General features: G+C 32.4%; 1 protein-coding gene across 2 annotated transcripts; it reads left to right on the top strand.

Moving 5' to 3' along the window:
- On the top strand, positions 3,432-17,776 carry LOC109829002 (ubiquitin-like-specific protease 1D). Of its 2 annotated transcripts, none has more exons than XM_020396040.1 (14): positions 3,432-3,781; positions 7,426-7,477; positions 7,657-7,766; positions 7,844-8,097; positions 10,021-10,066; positions 11,038-11,114; positions 11,246-11,275; positions 11,375-11,470; positions 13,213-13,315; positions 13,766-13,860; positions 14,661-14,783; positions 16,119-16,233; positions 17,314-17,421; positions 17,543-17,776. In XM_020396040.1, exons 1-14 carry the CDS (start codon positions 3,503-3,505, stop codon positions 17,732-17,734), a joined length of 1,680 nt encoding a protein of 559 aa, XP_020251629.1. In that variant the 5' UTR covers positions 3,432-3,502; the 3' UTR covers positions 17,735-17,776. The 2 variants fall into 2 exon arrangements, with proteins under 2 accessions (XP_020251629.1, XP_020251628.1); XM_020396039.1 differs by having other exon boundaries at positions 10,018-10,066.

Raw genomic sequence — 18,424 nt, 5'->3', positions numbered from 1 at the left:
TTCCTGAATGCATAATCTCTGAATGATCTCTCTTGAATTCCTAGCATTATAAGTAATACATAAACTAGTGCTAGCAATAATTAATGTTGTAACACATATGGTACCATATATATAAAAAGTTGTTTCTATACGATTTTTTGGGGGGTTTTAGCTCATCTAGATTTATTAAAATACTTTCAGATCTTTATATTATTAAAATACTTTCAAAATTCCAACATTGAAATAATGTGCCTAGAAAGGAGTATTCTCAAAATATTTCTTATTATTCGCTAAATTATTGATCACATATAAACTCAATATTGAAGTTTAGAGTGACATCTTAATAAATATTAAGATGAAGGTAGGGGTAATCTAATTAATATGAATAATTAATAGCCAAAAAAAATCCCCCACTGTGCGCGACGATCTGAACCTTTGTAGTTCAAGTCTACGGTTCAGATCATCTCTCGCAGGTTAGTGTTTTGATAGAATTATTACTAAAAAAACCCATAATATTCTTCCTGCTCAGAGCATCTTTAAAGTTTATTTTAATTTACCAATTAGTATCAAAATTGTTGTAATGACGGATTTGGCATAGGACACATAAAAAATACTTATTTTAGAAAATAATTTGGGAAAATTGTGTTAAGGCCTCAAAAGTAAAATCCTTATGTGCTGCAGCCTCTTCACTTTTTGATCATGTGATTCAGCCCCAAGAAATATCACATCATGTGCTGCATCTCTTTTTACATGTAATTATCATGTCAACTAAGCACAAAGAGAGAAACAAACATAAAAGCCCAAAATACCCTCATTTTCTCCTCCCTCTTCGTTCTCTCCAGATCTATCATGTTAGGTCCAATTTGATTCATGTTAAGTCTAATTTAATTCCTTTGTAAGTCTAATTTAAATCATGTTAAGTCTAATTCAATATTTTTTTAGATCTAAAAATAAGTTGAATTAGAGTTAACATAAATCATGTTAAGTCTAATTTAACATGTTTTAAGTCTAATTTTATGTTAAGTCCAATTTGATTCATATTAAGTCCAGTTTGATTCATGTTAAGTCTAATTTAATTCCTTTAAAGTCTAATTTCAATCATGTTATGTCTAATTCAACTTATTTTAAGTCTAAAAATAAGTTGAATTAGATTTAACATGAATCATGTTAAGTCTATTTCAACTTATTTTAAGTCTAATTTCATGTTAAGTCCAATTCTACTTCATGTTAAGGCCAATTTGATTCATGTTAAATCTAATTTAATTCATTTTAAGTCTAATTTTAATCTAGTTTAGTGTTAAGTCCAGTTTAGTTTATGTTAAGTCCAGTTTGGTTCATGTTAAGTCCAGTTTGGTTCGTGTTAAATCCAGTTTGGTTTGTGTTAAGTCCGGTTAAGTACGTGTTAAGTCTAGTTTAAATCATTTTAAGTCTAATTTTTAAATCGTTTTAAGTCTAATTTAAATCTTGTTAAGTCTAATTTAAATTGGACTTAACATGAAATTAGACTTAAAATAAAATAAAATAGACTTAATATGGATTATATATTAAGTCCAATTCGGTTCATGTTAAGTCTAATTTAAATCATGTTAAGTCCAATTCGGTTTATATTAAGTCTAATTTAAATTATGACAAGTCTAATTCAACTTATTTTAAGTCTAATTTCATATTGAATCTAATTTAGTTCATGTTAAGTCTAATTTAATTTCTTTTAAGTCTAATTAAAATAACGTTATGTCTAATTCAACTTGTTTCAAGTCTAAAAACAAGTTGAATTAGACTTAACATGAATCACGTTAAGTCTAATTCAACTTGTTTTAAGTATAAGTTCATATTAAGTCCAATTTGATTCATATTAAGTCAAATTCAGTTCATGTTAAGTCTAATTCGGTTCATGTTAAGTCTAATTTAATTTATTTTAAGTCTAATTTATATCATGTTATATCTAATTCAACTTATTTTAAGTCTAAAAATAAGTTGAATTAGACTTAACATAAATCATGTTAAGTCTATTTCAACTTATTTTAAGTCTAATTTTAATTATGTTAAACTTTTTTTAAGTTTAATTTAAATCATAATAAGTCCAATTTTGTTCATGTTAAGTCCAATTTAAATCATGTTAAGTCCAAATCGGTTCATGTTATGTCTAATTCGGTCTATATTAAGTCTAATTTAAATTTTGTTAAGTCTAATTCAACTTGTTTTAAGTATAATTTCATGTTAAATCCAATTTAGTTTATGTTAAATCTAATTTAATTTTTTTAAGTCCAATTTAAATAGTGTTATGTCTAATTCAACTTGTTTCAAGTCTAAAAACAAGTTGAATTAGACTTAACACGAATCACGTTAAGTCTAATTCAACTTGTTTTAAGTCTAATTTCATATTAAGTCCAATTTAATTCATGTTAAGTCCAATTCGATTCATGTTAAGTCTAATTCGGTTCATGTTAACTCTAATTTAATTCACTTTTAAGTCTAATTTATATCATGTTATGTCTAATTCAACTTATTTTAAGTCTAAAAATAAGTTGAATTAGACTTAACATGAATCATGTTAAGTCTATTTTAACTTATTTTAAGTATAATTTCAATTATGTTAATTTTTTTTAAGTCTGATTTAAATCATGTTAAGTCTAATTCAACTTTTTAAGTCTAATTTTATGTTAAATCCAATTAAATTAGACTTAAAACAAGTTGAATTAGACAAAACATGATTTAAATTAGACTTATAAGGAATTAAATTAGACTTATAAGGAATTAAATTAGACTTAACATGAATTAAATTAGATTCAACATGAAATTAGACTTAAAACAAGTTAAATTAAATTTAACACGAATTAAATTAGACTCGAAACAAGTTGAATTAGACATAACATGATTTAATTTGAATTAAAAGGAATTAAATTAGAGTTAACATGAATTAAATTAAACTTAACATGGAATTAGACTTTTATGTTAAGTCTAATTCAACTTGCTTTTAGACTTAACATGAAAGAATATAACCTAACATGAAAGAATAGAGGTGATAAGGACATTTGGTTTTTTTTATTTTTTATTTTTTATTTTCTCTCTATGCTTTAGGGGCTGTTTGGTTGATGTATTTGACATTGAGGGTTGTGGCAGGCTTTCTGCCCAAAACGCCTCTTTTTAGAGGCGTTTTGGGCAGAAAGCCTGCTAAAAGTGCTCTTTTGGCAGGCTTTCTGCCCTACCCCAATGCCAAATACATCAACCAAACAGCCCCTTAGTTGGCAGATAATAATTGCTAAAGAAAGACGCAGAACATAGATCTCCAATTTAAAGACTAAAACATATGAGGAAAAGTCAAATGGGCTGCAGCACATGACGTTTTTGTTTTTGGGGGTTTGACACAATTTTACCAAATAATTTCACAAAACACTCATTATGCGTGAAAATTACACATTTACCCTCCACAAACTCAAAAACCTCTTCCTTCTCCTCTCTTTTCCCTTTCTACATCAAAATCTCTCTTTTTTCCTCTGAAAAAGGAGAGACTTTTTCTCTTTTAATGGCCAAAGCCCCTCTAACACTCGATTGGAATGATCTCCTCTCCTCTAAAAACACCGATTCCCCATCCCCTGAAATCGAGATTGTTCGCAATAACATCGATCCGGGCTTCATATCCGCACTGAGCGATCATCAAATCAGTGAAAAAATCCAGAGGATTTCCAATACCTTGGGCTCTAATTTGCGCGAGGGCTTGCCCGATAAGGGCGCAAAGTTGCGGTACAATCTTCGCCAGTTGCAGGACGAGCTTGACCATCGGAAGCTTGCCAAGGCTCGAAAGGTTTGATTTTGTTTGATGGGGTTTTCACAAAATTGTTGTAAATAGATTAAATTTTGGGTTTTCTTGGATTTGGGACGTGGGTTTTTGAGATAATGGGATTTTGTTTGTATTACGGTTGAAAATAAACGTTGGTTTGTGATTGGACATAGTCACATAGAGTGTTAGGGATGATACCCCATTTGACAATTGACATAGGAGTTGCAAGCATTGAGTTTGTGGTATGTTATTGGTTTTTTGCATGAGAAGGAAATTTGTGTTATTTTATTGTATTCTATAGGATTTGTGGCAATTGGAATAGGACTTGCAAGTTTTGAGTTATCGTAGGATTTCCTGAAATCTATGGTCTTATGAGGTTTTGTTTGATTTCTGGTGTTGGGTTTTCAGAAAATTGCTTTGAATAGGTTGAATTTGTTTTTTTTAGTTTTTGGTTTTGAGATGTTAGTTTTTGAGGGAATAGATAAAAAGTTTCGAGTTAGGTTGTTGTGAGATTTTACTAGATATGGGCATTGGGTTTTCGAGGAAATTCTTGAGAAAGATATATACCGTGCAATCTGTTGCAATTGAAATGGACCTTTTTTTACTTGTGATTGGAGATAGAGAGTTATGGATGACCCATTTGGCAACAGCCCTGGCAATTGAAACCAATAAATTTATGGTATTTTATAGGATTTGTGTTTTTTATTAGATTTATGAGTGCTTGAGGGTTTTTTTTTTGTATTTCATAGGATTTGTGGCAAGTGATATAGGAGTTGCAAGTATTTTATTGTATGTCATTATGGTTAAATTTGGCTTTTATAGAATATGTCAAGAAATATGGTTTCCAACTTTCTATAAGGTTTTGTTTGGTTATTAGCCATGAGTCTTCAAGAAAATTGCTTTAAATAGGGTAAAATTGAGTCTTTTGGATTATGATGCAGGTTCTTCTTTTCTAAGGAGAGGGTTAAAAATGGTACAATTTTGTTTGCGAAATTTTAGTGAATATGGGTGTTAGATTTTAGAGAAATGCTTGACAAAGATATATAATTTGAAATGTATTGTAACGGAAATGGCTCTTTGTTGTGATTGGAGGTCGAGAGTTATAGATATACGGTATACCCCATTTTGCGGAGCTCGAAAATGTATGGTTGTCTCTATGAGTTTTTTGTTTGATTTTGGATATTTAGTCTTGGAGAAAATTGCTCTAAATAGGTTGAATTTGATTTCGTAGGATTTTGGATGTGGGTTTCTTCTGGAATGCATTAAACTTAATGGACATGATTGTTGGGGTTTAGAGAAAATGCTTGAAAGACATGTACAACACATATACAATACCCTTCATTGTGATTGAAATGTACCTTTGTTTGTGATCAGAGATACAGGTTTATAGATGATACACATTCAGCAATTATCCTCAGAGTTGCAACTTGCAAGTATTAAATTTGTGGTACCTTATAGGATGTGATTTCGTGGGATTTCTGTGTTTGAAGGAGATTTGTGGCATTTTATAGTATAAAAATTGGCGGTATTCTATAGTGCTTTGTAGGATTTGTGAAAACTGGCAATTAACATAGGAGTTGCAAGTGTTTCATTCTATGTTATAATCGTTAAAATTTGGTGGTCTTTGACATGCAATGGATTTCAATCGAAATGAATCTTTTTCTTTGTTTTGCTGGAAATGAATCAAACCGAATATGAAGGTGTTCGTATTTGTACTTGTCTAAGTTTTTCAAAATTCTTCAAGAATCCTTTTTAGGATTTTTTCCAGATTCGAATTCGAATGTTCATTATTTGTCAAATATTCACTATTATTTACCAAATGTTAAAGTATATTTTGACTAATACTTAATATTTTTTGCTAATTAAACTATTTGACTAAGAAGATACTTTTACGTGGTTAAAGAAATACTTTCACTTTTTTAAAGAAATTTGATTTTTAAATAATATTTAAATCCATAATTGAATTCAAAAATTGATTTATGGACTATTTAAGTCTATCAAAATTAGTACTGAACTTAAATAGAATATGTAAGTGAGTTAAGGCATAATATCATGTGCATAATAATATAATTATAAGTGGTTAAATATTAAACAAATTTTTGGTAAGCGAACGGATCGATTAGACATCTTGTCTAGTTCTATTTTATGAATCCAAATACTAAACGTTATTTGTTAATTATTTGATTACTGTTAAATGAACTTCCAAATCAAATATAAGCAAATAGTTACTCAAACAATTAACAAACTATTTGTTAATTATTTGGTTTGGTTCCCCATAGTGATTGGGGATAGGAAGTTATAACCCCAGTAGGCATTTGCCATCAGAGTTGCAAGTATTAAGTTTGTGGTATTTTATAGACTTGAAGGAAATGCTCAAAAAGTAAATTATCGGATGGTCCTTTGTATGTGTATATGGAAATAGGTACTATTATTACTCTGTTCTATCATTTGAGGTTGTGTAATGTACTTTTAATGGTCTATCTGGATTTTCTGGGATTTTATTTGATAGCGACAGCAGGTTTAAGAAGTGATTGAAAGAGATATATAATGTATTTTTAAATGCAATGTTTGAAGAAATGGATAATCCATTTTGTGTAATTAGAGGAAGAGAATAGGGAATTATTTGGCATTTAAGGGAGGAATAGAGTATGAGAGGGGTATCCAATGAAGGAATGCATATAGAAAAAGCCGGAAAGACAGGGTTTAGGATATTATGGCAGTGAATAACGGCTATTCGCAGATAAAATTGTCCAAAAATGGTCATGTGATCATTTTGACCGACTTTCTGATGGTTAGCTTACTGAACATGCCAAAATGTAAAGTTCCGCTTTTTGGCAAATTTAACTTGTGGACCATTCATCTCAAAACTGGTTAATACTTTTGGGTATTTATTTGCAAATAATCCATAAAAGAATGATGACGAAAATATAGAACGCATAACAATACGAGAATTATGATGCATCCTTATATTACCTAGAATTATGGTTGGGAAGAAGAAAAGTGCTAATTGTTTTAGTTGTAATTTTGTTAAGAAGACCATCAATTTGCAATGTTACAGAAAGCGCCTAGTCTCTAGGCGCTGGACTGGTGCCTAGCGCCTAGGCGGACGCAAGACGCCTAGGCGTGGCCTAGGCTGATTTCTTCTTTTGTTTAATTGGTGATGGAGGAGGGTTTGCTGAAGGTAGGGGGAGGTGGAGCAGGTGTTTGTAGTCTGTAGAAGACGTTAGAGGACGTAGAGGTGGCGGCGGCACCAGAGGAAATCATGACCAAAACCTAAGCGGTATAGTTCGCGTATGCAACCCACGTTCCTTAAGTGCACCCAATACTTAGATGGGCGGCCTAGGTACTGCCTAGGCCTAGACGGGCTCCTAAGCAATTTTTTAAAACATTGTCAATTTGACTTACAAACAAGGCAAGAAACCATACCTTAGAAGCAACACAAATGATGGCTTGAAGTAATGTTTTGTAGGTTGAGAATTAATCATTAATCTCTATTATATGTTTCTCACATCGTCAATTTGACTTACAAACAAGGCAAGAAACCATACCTTAGAAGCAACACAAATGATGGCTTGAAGTAATGTTTTGTAGGTTGAGAATTAATCATTAATCTCTATTATATGTTTCTCACTGTAATACATTTATCTTAACTTCGCTTTTTACTGCAGGATGCTGAAAATTTTGAGAGGCTTAGAGAGTCTGAAGCTAGGGCGGCACCCGGTGAGCTATGATTAATTCTTCATAGTTAAACTTTTGTGTTCTTTTAGTTTGTATTTACATGAATTGTTGGTTATTGTTGACTTTTGCTGCATGGACTTAACAGTTGTTTTGTAGTTTTTTTTTTCAATGTACCTTTAACTGTTTGTACTTTAAGAATGATATTTTTTTATTGCATTCAGCATTAGTGCCTTGCAAGCTTGCAGACTTAAGAAATGATTCAAGCCCTTCTACAGCTACAAAGTCTCCACTTTCATTTACATCGCTATTCTCCAAGAATTTACGAGAGAGGGTAAATTGATACTTATCATTCATGTGCATGTGTTCTTTATATTTTTTTGGCGAGCGTTTTCTCACTTCCATTATCAGGCAGATACTGCATCTAACAGGTCTAACAGGGAATGGAGATCTATCACTCGAGATAAGTGCAAAAATTCAAGAAAAAGTAGACAACGGGTGCTAGATAATAGAAAGCTAGCTAAGCTTTCTTCTCAAACAGCAAGAATGTCTAGTATATCTTCACCTTTCCAATGTGCAAGCAGTGTTGCTGATAAAGATAGTGATTGCAGGATCACTGGACCTTCATCTGCAGGAAAAAACTCTTTCAATAGCCATTCTAAGATGTAAAATTTTCTCTGTTTTTTTTGTATTTCTTGAGCACTATTATTACGTTCTTATTCAAATAACAATATTTCTTAAGATGGAAATTTTGTGATATCATCTTAGATTTCATAGTTTTATCACAAGACTTCTCACATAAATGGGGAAAAAAATCATATACTTTGTGGCCTGAGGGAGATGAGCTTTAGAAACTCTTGCATAACTTCATCTTCAAGAATTTAGGCTGTAGTGGACATTTTAATTAAGGGGAAAAAATTGGGCATTTCTTTTATGGGTTTGTTCATACGGGAGCAAACTTCTCTTAGCTAGTAGGTTGGTGCTAGGAGAGGAAAACAAAGAGTTATTCCTATGGACTATGTTAATGAATACAAAGCCTCTTTTCTCTGAAGTTGGATCCTAAGAACATTTTATTTATATTATTGTCACTATTCAGATGGCATACTGTTAGAATAGGACAACTGAACTGGCTGCTCTGCTTAAGACCATCCTACTAAAAGTTTCATGTTAAACTCTTATTTGACTTAAGAAATCAAATCAGTCCTCCTTTATCTCAAACTTCCTGTTTCTTTGACTTCTTTGTGATCTTTAAGACTTTAAATTTGAAATAAACTCAATCTGCATGTTGAGGGTTCCTCTTACATGTTCTAGTATTTGCTGATAACTACACCAGCGATACTCCCTATAGTAGTGATTCGCTGTTCTTTGTTTTGATGTATTAATTCTTTATGATTATTTTTTGATTTTTTTTTTGTGATAAGAAAAATGCTGAAGGAAGCTGATTAAAAGTCAACTCATAGCTCCATAACTTGGATCTGTCTCATTATAGTCGACTATTCAAGCACTATAAAATTTTGAGCGACCATGGGTCATAACATGTTACTTGGTTCGAGATAACCAAGCAATTACCAAGATGTGATATTTTATCATATAATGTTATAGAATGAGGCTGCACTTTGTCTTAAATGTATATATTTTTACTTTAATTAATAAGTTCTGTTTTACGTATCTTCTGCCATATAGTGGTTTCAAACGAATCTTTGGAGTGCTTTAAAAGTTAAATTCAATTTACTTCTCAATATTTGTTATGCATTTCAAATAAGAAATCTTTTTGTGTTAAGATGTCTGTTATCACCAATGCCTTGCTGTGCTAAGATGATTCTTGTAACTGTGGCTTGCTAAGAATAATATTCTTGTCCTAGTGATTGTTTGTCTTCACACTTACAGGGTGTTTGGATGAACTTATTTTTTGGTTAAAGTAGCTTTTAAGTTAGTTTTTTCATATCTATAAGTTTGGTAAAATAGGTTTTTCATATCTATAAGTTTTGTAAAATACCAAATAAGTTAGCTTATAAGCCCCAGTTCAAAAAGCTGGTATATCCTACCACTTAAAAAACTAACTTATAAGCTCACCTAAATAAGCTAGATTTTTTTACCAAACAAATAACTATTCTACCCAAACAATTTTTATCATAAAAGCCAAAAGCCACCAAAATCTAACATAGCTTAAAAGCCTCTAAAAATAAGCCCCTTCAAAAATCCTCTTAGACTTATAATGAGGACAGGTCTTCATCCTGGCAGTCATGTCATGTCTAAATTGCACATGAGGTTTTGTAGTAAGTGCATCTAAAAATACCCTGTGCTTTGGCGAGTGAGATGCAAATCTAGTGAGTTTAAGTGTACCCTTAATGTACTAGGACATTCATTTCTTTGAATGAGTTTTTTATTTGGTCCGCTTAAATAGTTTACCTTTATAAAGGAGTTCTTGTTTGGTTGATATACCTTTGACTTCTATGAACTGTGATGTCTTAAAGTTGGTGCATATGTTGTAAATCCCTATTAGTTCAATTTCTCATTGGTACCATAGGCACTAATGATATTTTCAAGTATGATTCTTTTTTGACATGTCTGATATCCTATGATAGCAGGAAAGCTTTTGAGAATACCTATGCATTGGATCGAAGGTCAACAAAGGTGCTTTTTTTTCTTCCCGGTCCATTCTTTTAACTTGTTGTTAAACGGATTCTCCTCTATTATTAATTATGCTGATTTTTATCTATTAGTTATTATTTCCTATTTGATTATCATAAACAAAGTTCTTTCATAGAACACATTTGTTGCATCGTCCTCATTGTTGCACCATTAGCATCAATTGCATCGTAATCTGTTACAATCATAGTAGTGCTAGTTTATTTCGGCTCTCATTTGTGGATTACATCCTCTTTTTTCCTGCCATGCTAAAAGAAGGGTCTTTTCCAGTTGGTCAGCATGATGGGTTCTTTTTTCTTTTTAAGACCTTGTATGCATGAGAAGCTTCTTCATTTCTTTTGTTAGTGGGACTTTGTCTTGTCTTCTTCATACTATATGATGCCCCAGGCTCCAGCTTAAGTATCAGTTAGTCATCAAGAATATTTTCCAACAAGTTTGGGTTTTTTTGGCTTATGATTCGACACAGTGTCCTTAAGTTTAAAATTCCTGTAGTTGGTCCGAGATTCACCACTGATTTTTGACTGTTAGCTGAATGATGAAGGGGTAGACTTTTCCTTTACAGAATTTTCAATGCATTCTGTGTGAAGTTTTTTCATTTGACTTCTCAGTGTGGTGACTTAAAATAAGTCGATGCTTTTCTTAGAATGCAGAATGAAACTCTCATTGTGAGTATGGCAAAAATAGTCAAGGGAGCCAATATATTAACAAGTTTAGATAATTTCAGTTTTCCAAAATTCCTAACACTAAAATCAGAAGATAAAATTGGAAACTATGGGAGCATGTACTGTTTTCATTTAAAGGTGATCCCCAGCATTAGACTATTGCTCCTTTTGTTTGAACATTTTATGTCTTTTTTTTGGTTGGTAGCAGTATTTTTGTCCTTCATTATCGATGTGACATATGAAATTTGGAACATTATTCCCCCACTTGAAAGACATGATTTGTAATTTGGACAGGTTCAAGGTGTGGTTATTTTGGATGAAGAAGAATTGGAACATGAACAGTCAAGACTAGAAGATTCTCCTGATGACGGGTGATTCAATTTTTCAAAGAAAAATTACTGCCTATTATTGTGTTGCACTTTTCCTTTCACTCTTTTTTTGGAAACTACTTTTACCTTATTGAAATTGTATTTCTCATATTATTAAGTCTTTTTTTTTTCAGGAAAGAGGCTAAGATCTATTACCCTTCAAGGTGCAGCTTCCTTTGAAGTGATGAGGAAAATGTAGAAATAGGACAACTAGCTGAAATTGCTGCTTTAAATTGAACTTTCTTTTCTATTATCTTTGGCAGGGATGATGCAGAAGCCATTGAACTTTCATACGCGGACATTAAATGCTTAGGACCTGAACAATATTTGATATCACCTATAATGAACTTTTATATTCGGTTAGAACTCATTTCTTTCCAGCACTGAAAGATCTTTACATAATATTGGATTTACGTAAAGTATGCATTCAAGGATTGAATGAATAATATATGTATATCTGGATTTGCCTTCTTTCTTTAGCAGGACATATTTTGTTGCTCTTCATAGAGCTGGGAGAACACTTATCAAAGTGGGCATGATGATATGCCTATGTGAGGGTTTATCACATTCAAAATTGACATGAGTGTATGCATATGTGTGGTGTGTGCTCAAATTGTTGGCCTAGGCTTAGTTCTTATAGTTTGTAGCGGTAAACTGATCATAAACACGCGCATGTGCATGGACTCCCTCTCTTTGTGCGACTTAGTTATTTATGTGCACTCATGGTCAAAATACATTTGGAGTGTAGTTCTCATGCGCGTCTATTCTTTTAGTTACTTGTTGATTGTTTAAGCACTCACAATCACTGTTGAAGATGCTTACTCTGAAGCGAAGTGATGACCTTTTTCGTTAAGAAAAGTGTTGTAGTATCTATTCACTCTGCATGCGTGCAAGGGATAATTGATGCATGTATAGCCAAAATTCATTGGAATATATTTCATGCATATGTCTATTCTTTACTTATCTGTTGATTGCTTTAGTACTCATGATCAACGATGAAAGTTGAAACCCTCACTCTTTGTACAAACGTGACGACATTTTCCGTGTAGTGACACGGAAAAGCGAATATTACATAATAGTATGTACACCAAAAACATATCATACAAAGTGCAAATCATGCACTTCATTCTAAGTCTCTTATATTATATTTTTGAAGGGTTTGGTCTTATGCATTGTTTTGCATTTATCTTTCTTCTCCATGGGCTCTACATCCATTTTGAGGTAACCCACTGAACATAAAATCTCATTGTTTTCTCCGACGTTTCCATTTCTTTTCAACTTATGAACGCTTATGATTTTGCTTTATCTGTTAGGCATCTTGTTTTAGGTTTTGGTTAGTGAGCATCGGTAGATCCTTTTGTTGTTACATACTAGAGCAAATTTGATATTTTTTGTTGTAATATTATTATTTATGAAGCGTGAAGGTCAACTCATGAATTGGGCTATGATAAATATTTGCTGTATAGCCTGTGTTAGTTTTAATTACTTCTTACCAATTCAAGGTCCTTTGTCATTTTAAATATAGCTTGTGTTAGTTTTAATTACTTCTTACCAATTCAAGGTCCTTAGTCATGTATTCTAGACTATAGTTTTGAAAATTTTAACAATTTAAAAGTCGATGCATCTTATGTTAATGATTTTTTGCTGACGCTGTTTTTATTTTCAGTTGCCAAATATCAAGTGATGCACTTTATCTTTCACCACAGTATTTGTTGAAGGCTTGAAGCAAATATTCATGTTAAAATTACACTGACACTATACCTGTTACAATGGATGTTTTTATATCCAACATAATATAAGTTATAAAAAATATCATTACTGTCTGTGTTTGAAAAATTTTCTTCTTATGTCTGCATTCTTGTGAATGACTGGAGGGTGAAAATTTATCTGGTCCATATCTGCTTCATTGGAGTGCTGATAATTCTAATAACAAATTGATGTCAAAAATTTAACTGATTTTATACCATGAATTTATCTTTTATTCTTACTTTTCTCCTTTTTCTACCAACTATTGTGCAGTTGTTGAAAATTTGTGCATGATAATTGATGGCTGAACCATTTGTTACTCAAGACTTTTAAGGATGTTTCTTTCACTGTGCAGCTATCTTCAAAAACCACTATCTCCAGCAGGCCAACCGAGAGGCGAGTATCATTTTTTTAACACATATTTCTTCAGAAAACTTCGTGACGCTATTTCATGCAAGGTATGCTTCTCTACAAATTGAAACAGCAGAGTTGATTTGCCCAAAGTAACCTGTGTCGAAAAAGTAACATAATATAGATGAATTCTGATACATTACTATTTAGGCGAGTTAGTGATTTCCAGTGCCTGCTTCAATAGAATATAGAGGGCAGCTATTTGTGCTTCTTTGCATGATTATTCATCAAAGGGTGGATGGTACTCAGTTAATTTGTTTTCGGTACAACATGTTTATGAGTTGCCTGCCTTAGATATGTTCGAGAATGATGATATGTTCGTTCATGACTATTAATAATGTTTATAAGTCCTGTCCTTTCAGTGATTCTAGGTTATTGGAATTTTCATTTTGTAATGTTATCCACTCCCTGGAAAATATCTGCCTTTCCCCCCTCCGAAACCAGATTCCTACTCTTTTTCCATTCAATTTTATTCACTACTGTTGTACAATATGCAGGGTGATAAGGATGCATGTTTCTTGAAATTGAGGCGATGGTGGAAAGGCGTAAATATTTTTCAGAAGGCATACATCTTTTTGCCAATCCATGGAGAGTAAGTTGTTTTTTTGATGATTTACGTTGTTCCTCAATTTCATTGAAGTTTCTCATCTTCAATAATCCTTCTGTCTTGGATTAATGAAATCTTGAAAACTCCCCTGTTTTCTTTTCAGATGGTAGGTGGACATAGGACGAATTTGACACTGATGAAAATGAAATATTTCCACCAAAAATTTCAAGTTTTTTAATCTCTTTGATGTCAGTGACATGTAAAATTCTGCATGAAGGATGCATGATGTTGAGATATAAATAATCAACCTAATCAAGTTAGCTTAAACAAATGGCATTTATCGATTTTCATCTGAACCCCTTCCAATCCGTTACAGATATTTTAACTTTGTTAAAGTTCTCTTTACTCCCAAACATTTAACATTCCCCTGAAGGTTCAGTGCCTTTTCATGGGCCAAAACCTCTACCAAATCAAGCCTAAAGTTAAATGACATTCTGGAAAGAGAGTGATAATTACTTTTTTTTAATTGGTCATGCTATCCTTGACATTTAATGGAGGACAAGAGATTCTCCACTACTTCAAAAAATTTACCGCCTTCACTTTTCCTTTATAGATTGGAATAGGTGAAGTTTTCTAACTATTCCTAAAGTGTCATTGAAATTTGATAACTCACTTTGACTGTTGGACATGTTACAAATCATAAAATCCAGAAAATCCAAGGCTCTTACTAACTTCATGGGATTCCTCCTCCTTGAATAAATAAGTTTGGTATTCTTTTTCAGTTGTGGGATATATTATTCATGCAATATTATTTGATGATGACCTTTATGCTTGTGCATGATCAGCATGCACTGGAGCTTGGTAATTATTTGCATCCCTGCAAAGGAAGATGAATCGGGCCCAATTCTGCTTCATTTGGATTCATTGGGAATGCATCCTACTGATTCAATTCTGGATGTTGTGCATAGGTAAGTTGCTTGATACAATTATTCTTATTGATCTGATCATGCGCTCGTTATTTTCCCTTATATTCTTTTACTACTTGTCGTTTGCAATCACTTGAATCTATCATTCTCACAATGGAAGATTTTTCTATGTTTTCTTCTGTCAATTTGAGAAAAGGCTGTGCAAGATGTTGAATAAGAATGATACCTACATGAATAGCTTAAAAAACATTGATGACAATGGCATGTGCCTGAACAAAGGCTGCTTATCATTAAGGCTGATTTTACTAATCCCAGAACTTATTTTATCCTTTGTAGAAGCCAATGCAAATAAGCTTTGAGTAGCTTTTCTCTGTGTTCCCTTTAAAATTAAAAAAAGAATGGCTTATATTAGTCTTTAAAATATTTATATGCTATATATAAGATAATATAATTTTGCACAGTGGTAAACAAATACCTAAAATTTGCTTCACTATGGAATTCCTTGGGTCAAACAATCTAACGGTCTCTCCTAGTTTTCTTTTACATTTCCTTGCATATTAATTGTTGCATGTACAGAAATATTATGTCAGTGAAGACTACTGGTCTTGCTCTAGTCATCCCAACATTGTTACTACCATAATGTGGTTTTAATCGATCCTTGTAATGTATACTCAACTATCCTTCTCATGGTTACTATGCCTGAATGTGAAGCTATTTAGTTTCTGTCAAAGAAGCCATGAGACAATAGGCATTCGGAAATCCTTTGAGTAAATATTTAGATATATTATAGTTTATTAGGATGGGTTGAATTTTCAGACCCCTTAGTTTTTGGTGATATATGAACAAAAACACATCAACAGCAACACTACAGCAGCCTTTATTCAAAGCCCTTGGGTTGGCTACATGAATCCATTTTCTCTGTATAGTTCTACTAAGAGTCATCTCCTATTTATAGCCATCATATTGATTTTAATTGCTTCAATTCGCTAGTGCTATTGTTAACATCTTAATTCTTTCGCTGCTTTTCCCAAATCTAAGATAAAAGAAGATTTATGATACCAGGCAACCAGCGAAAATGATTTTATCTGGACACATAAGGAAATTTCTTCATAGTAAGTTAAGTCAAAGCAGAAGTATTCCTTTAGTTGATTCCTCTAAATCTAAAATTTGCTAATGAGATTGTTTAAATGCTTACAATACATGCTTCAAGTTACTGGTGCAGAACTTTGTTGAAAGAATTTTACGCAGATAAGCATCTTTTAGAATAGCTTAGTTCAAATCATAGTTTACATTCCTTTTTTTTTAATTTATTTTATTCTTTGACGAATTTGACTATTTTTGTTGAACTCTTAAGCAAGTTGGTAATCTGCATTGTAGTTATCTGAAAGAAGAATGGAAATACATCAACAAAAATGGTCCTCCTCAAGATCTTCCTATTGCAGAAAGGATATGGAGTAATCTCCCTCATAACATCGAAAAGAAAAAATTAAGGGTAAATTTCTCCATCCTGATGTTTTTATGAATTGCCTCTTAAACTCGCTTGCTAGCAGAATGCAATTTAGTATTTACATGGCCAAAAAAAAAAGTTCTTGTTGGTCAATCTCATTTATGTTGTCTATTTGCTGTTGCTTGCAAATTCAATCTTAAAGTGGTGTCTATGAAAGGGACTTGACATGTAGTTAATATGGTTTTTGATGAATAAATGATGGCACTAACTCACCCTTGCAGAAAATACCTCTTTAATGTTGAAAAAGACGAGTTTATAAGCGTATGATAATACATTAACTATTGAAATTTCTTTATACTGAATCAATACTTAAGACTGTTAGTGTGAATCTTCTAAGCACTCTTCATGAGAAAGAAACACCTCAGTTTTGTTCTTATAGGGTTAATATCTTACAAATGGGAGGTTATAAGCTCATGCTCAGGCAGTGAAAAAAAAAGAGTTGTTCTGTAAAAGGTAATGAATATTTCAATGGTTTTTTCACGTAAACCACCTAAAGGTGGTTCTGCAGAAACTACCTTCAAAGTTTAATTTCTACAGAAACCGCCTTTAAAAGGAGTTCCGGTTGCAATCAACCATGTTGAGTCGTTGACCTATTTCTGATGAAATTTTGACTGATTCCCAAAATACCCTAAGAAGACATGTGTCAGGCACGTGACATGCCTTCTTAATCAAACCTTGTGCTTGACATTGTGTGTTTTAAGGGTATGTTGGAGATTTTAGTTAAAATTCATCAGAAAATAGGTCATGGTGGTCTATTGCAACTGGAACCCCCTGGAATGGTGGTTTTCATACAATCACCCTATTTAAAGGTGGTTTCTATGAAAGAAAAAAGAACTTATTTGAATACATTAAATTCTGAAATATTGTTTTATTAATTCAATTTTAGACTCTGAGTACGAAACTTCTCAAGACTCTTGATAATAATAAAATGCCTCAAATTTTTATCCATAGGATAATGTTAGCATCCAACTTTGATCAGATAATATTTTTTTCCCTTAATTGAACTTTAATCATATTCTTGTTTCTTAAAGTTCAATTGGACACAATTAATCATTTTTTAACCAGGTACCACAGCAGAAGAATGAGTATGACTGTGGCCTATTTGTTCTTTACTTCATGGAACGATTTATTGATGAGGCCCCAGAGAGGCTCAAAATGAAAGATCTTGCCATGGTTAGTAGAAAGAATACAAAATTCCTCACTTATCCATATACATTTCTCGGTTTTATTTCAATATCATTAACACCAGATATTAAATGCATTAATCTTAATCTTTTATGTGTTTCTGCGATAGTTTGGTAGCAAGTGGTTTCAGCCTGAAGAGGCTTCTGGATTGAGAAAGAGAATTAGAGATCTTCTGCTCGAAGAATTTGAGAATGCCAGGTTGGATAATGGCCAAAGCCTAGATTTGCTTACATCCTCTTCTAGCTCTCATGATGAGAATGACAACGACGACGATGATGTACAGCAACTGATCGAAGTTTGAAGTCACAGTTGACTGAGGGATTTTGTGCCATATTTTGTGCTTTTGGAAAGCAAATGTACAGGAACATCAAACAGTGAGTCTCAAAGAGGTTTGACAAAAAATATAAAATGCAGTTTCCAAATCCAGATTTTAATTTGAGTTAATTATCATAACATTTTTCTCTTGAGTTTTTGGGTTTCAGTTTCAGGTTGTACAAGAGTTAACCTTCATCTTTTTACAGCAATCTATGGGCCTTTTACTCTCTCTTTTCCATTTAAAAGCTCAGTTCAATGCTCAGTTGTTTTATTTGACTACGACCAGAAGTAAAAGAATTTGTATATTTATCTCAGAGATAATCTCATTGCTATCCTATTTCTTTATCTGTTGCCCATTTGTGTTGAATGTTTTCATCTAAAGTGAATGATAACCAGGATAATTTGCTGTGTATAAACACTATCCAAAAAATAAGACAGCACATAGGACATCAGTATGTCGCGGTAATTCATATTACATGGTTTAAGAGGCCAAGAAAATCTTGTGTATATATCTAGACTGTTGACCATAATATGAATCTAAGCTTTCTAATATCCTCCTATAAATTGGTGATATACCAGGTTTATATTATTCATGTACCAAACAAAGGAGAGATGATTCAACATTTTCCATAAAAAGCAGTTAAATAACTAATTACGTCAGAACAAGGAAATCTAT

Source organism: Asparagus officinalis, chromosome 1, assembly GCF_001876935.1.
Source record: "Asparagus officinalis chromosome 1, Aspof.V1, whole genome shotgun sequence".
Lineage (NCBI taxonomy): Eukaryota > Viridiplantae > Streptophyta > Magnoliopsida > Asparagales > Asparagaceae > Asparagus > Asparagus officinalis.
This window is presented reverse-complemented; position numbering and strand designations above follow the sequence as displayed.

What these genes read in the sequence shown, in the direction of transcription:
- LOC109829002 (XM_020396039.1), top strand. Translation starts at nt 3,503, where the DNA reads ATGGCCAAAGCCCCTCTAACACTCGATTGGAATGATCTCCTCTCCTCT. An exon ending in CCAAGAATTTACGAGAGAGG is followed by an intron (nt 7,767 to 7,843) that starts GTAAATTGATAC and finishes TTCCATTATCAG; the next exon opens with GCAGATACTGCATCTAACAG. An exon ending in TGGATCGAAGGTCAACAAAG is followed by an intron (nt 10,067 to 11,037) that starts GTGCTTTTTTTT and finishes TAATTTGGACAG; the next exon opens with GTTCAAGGTGTGGTTATTTT.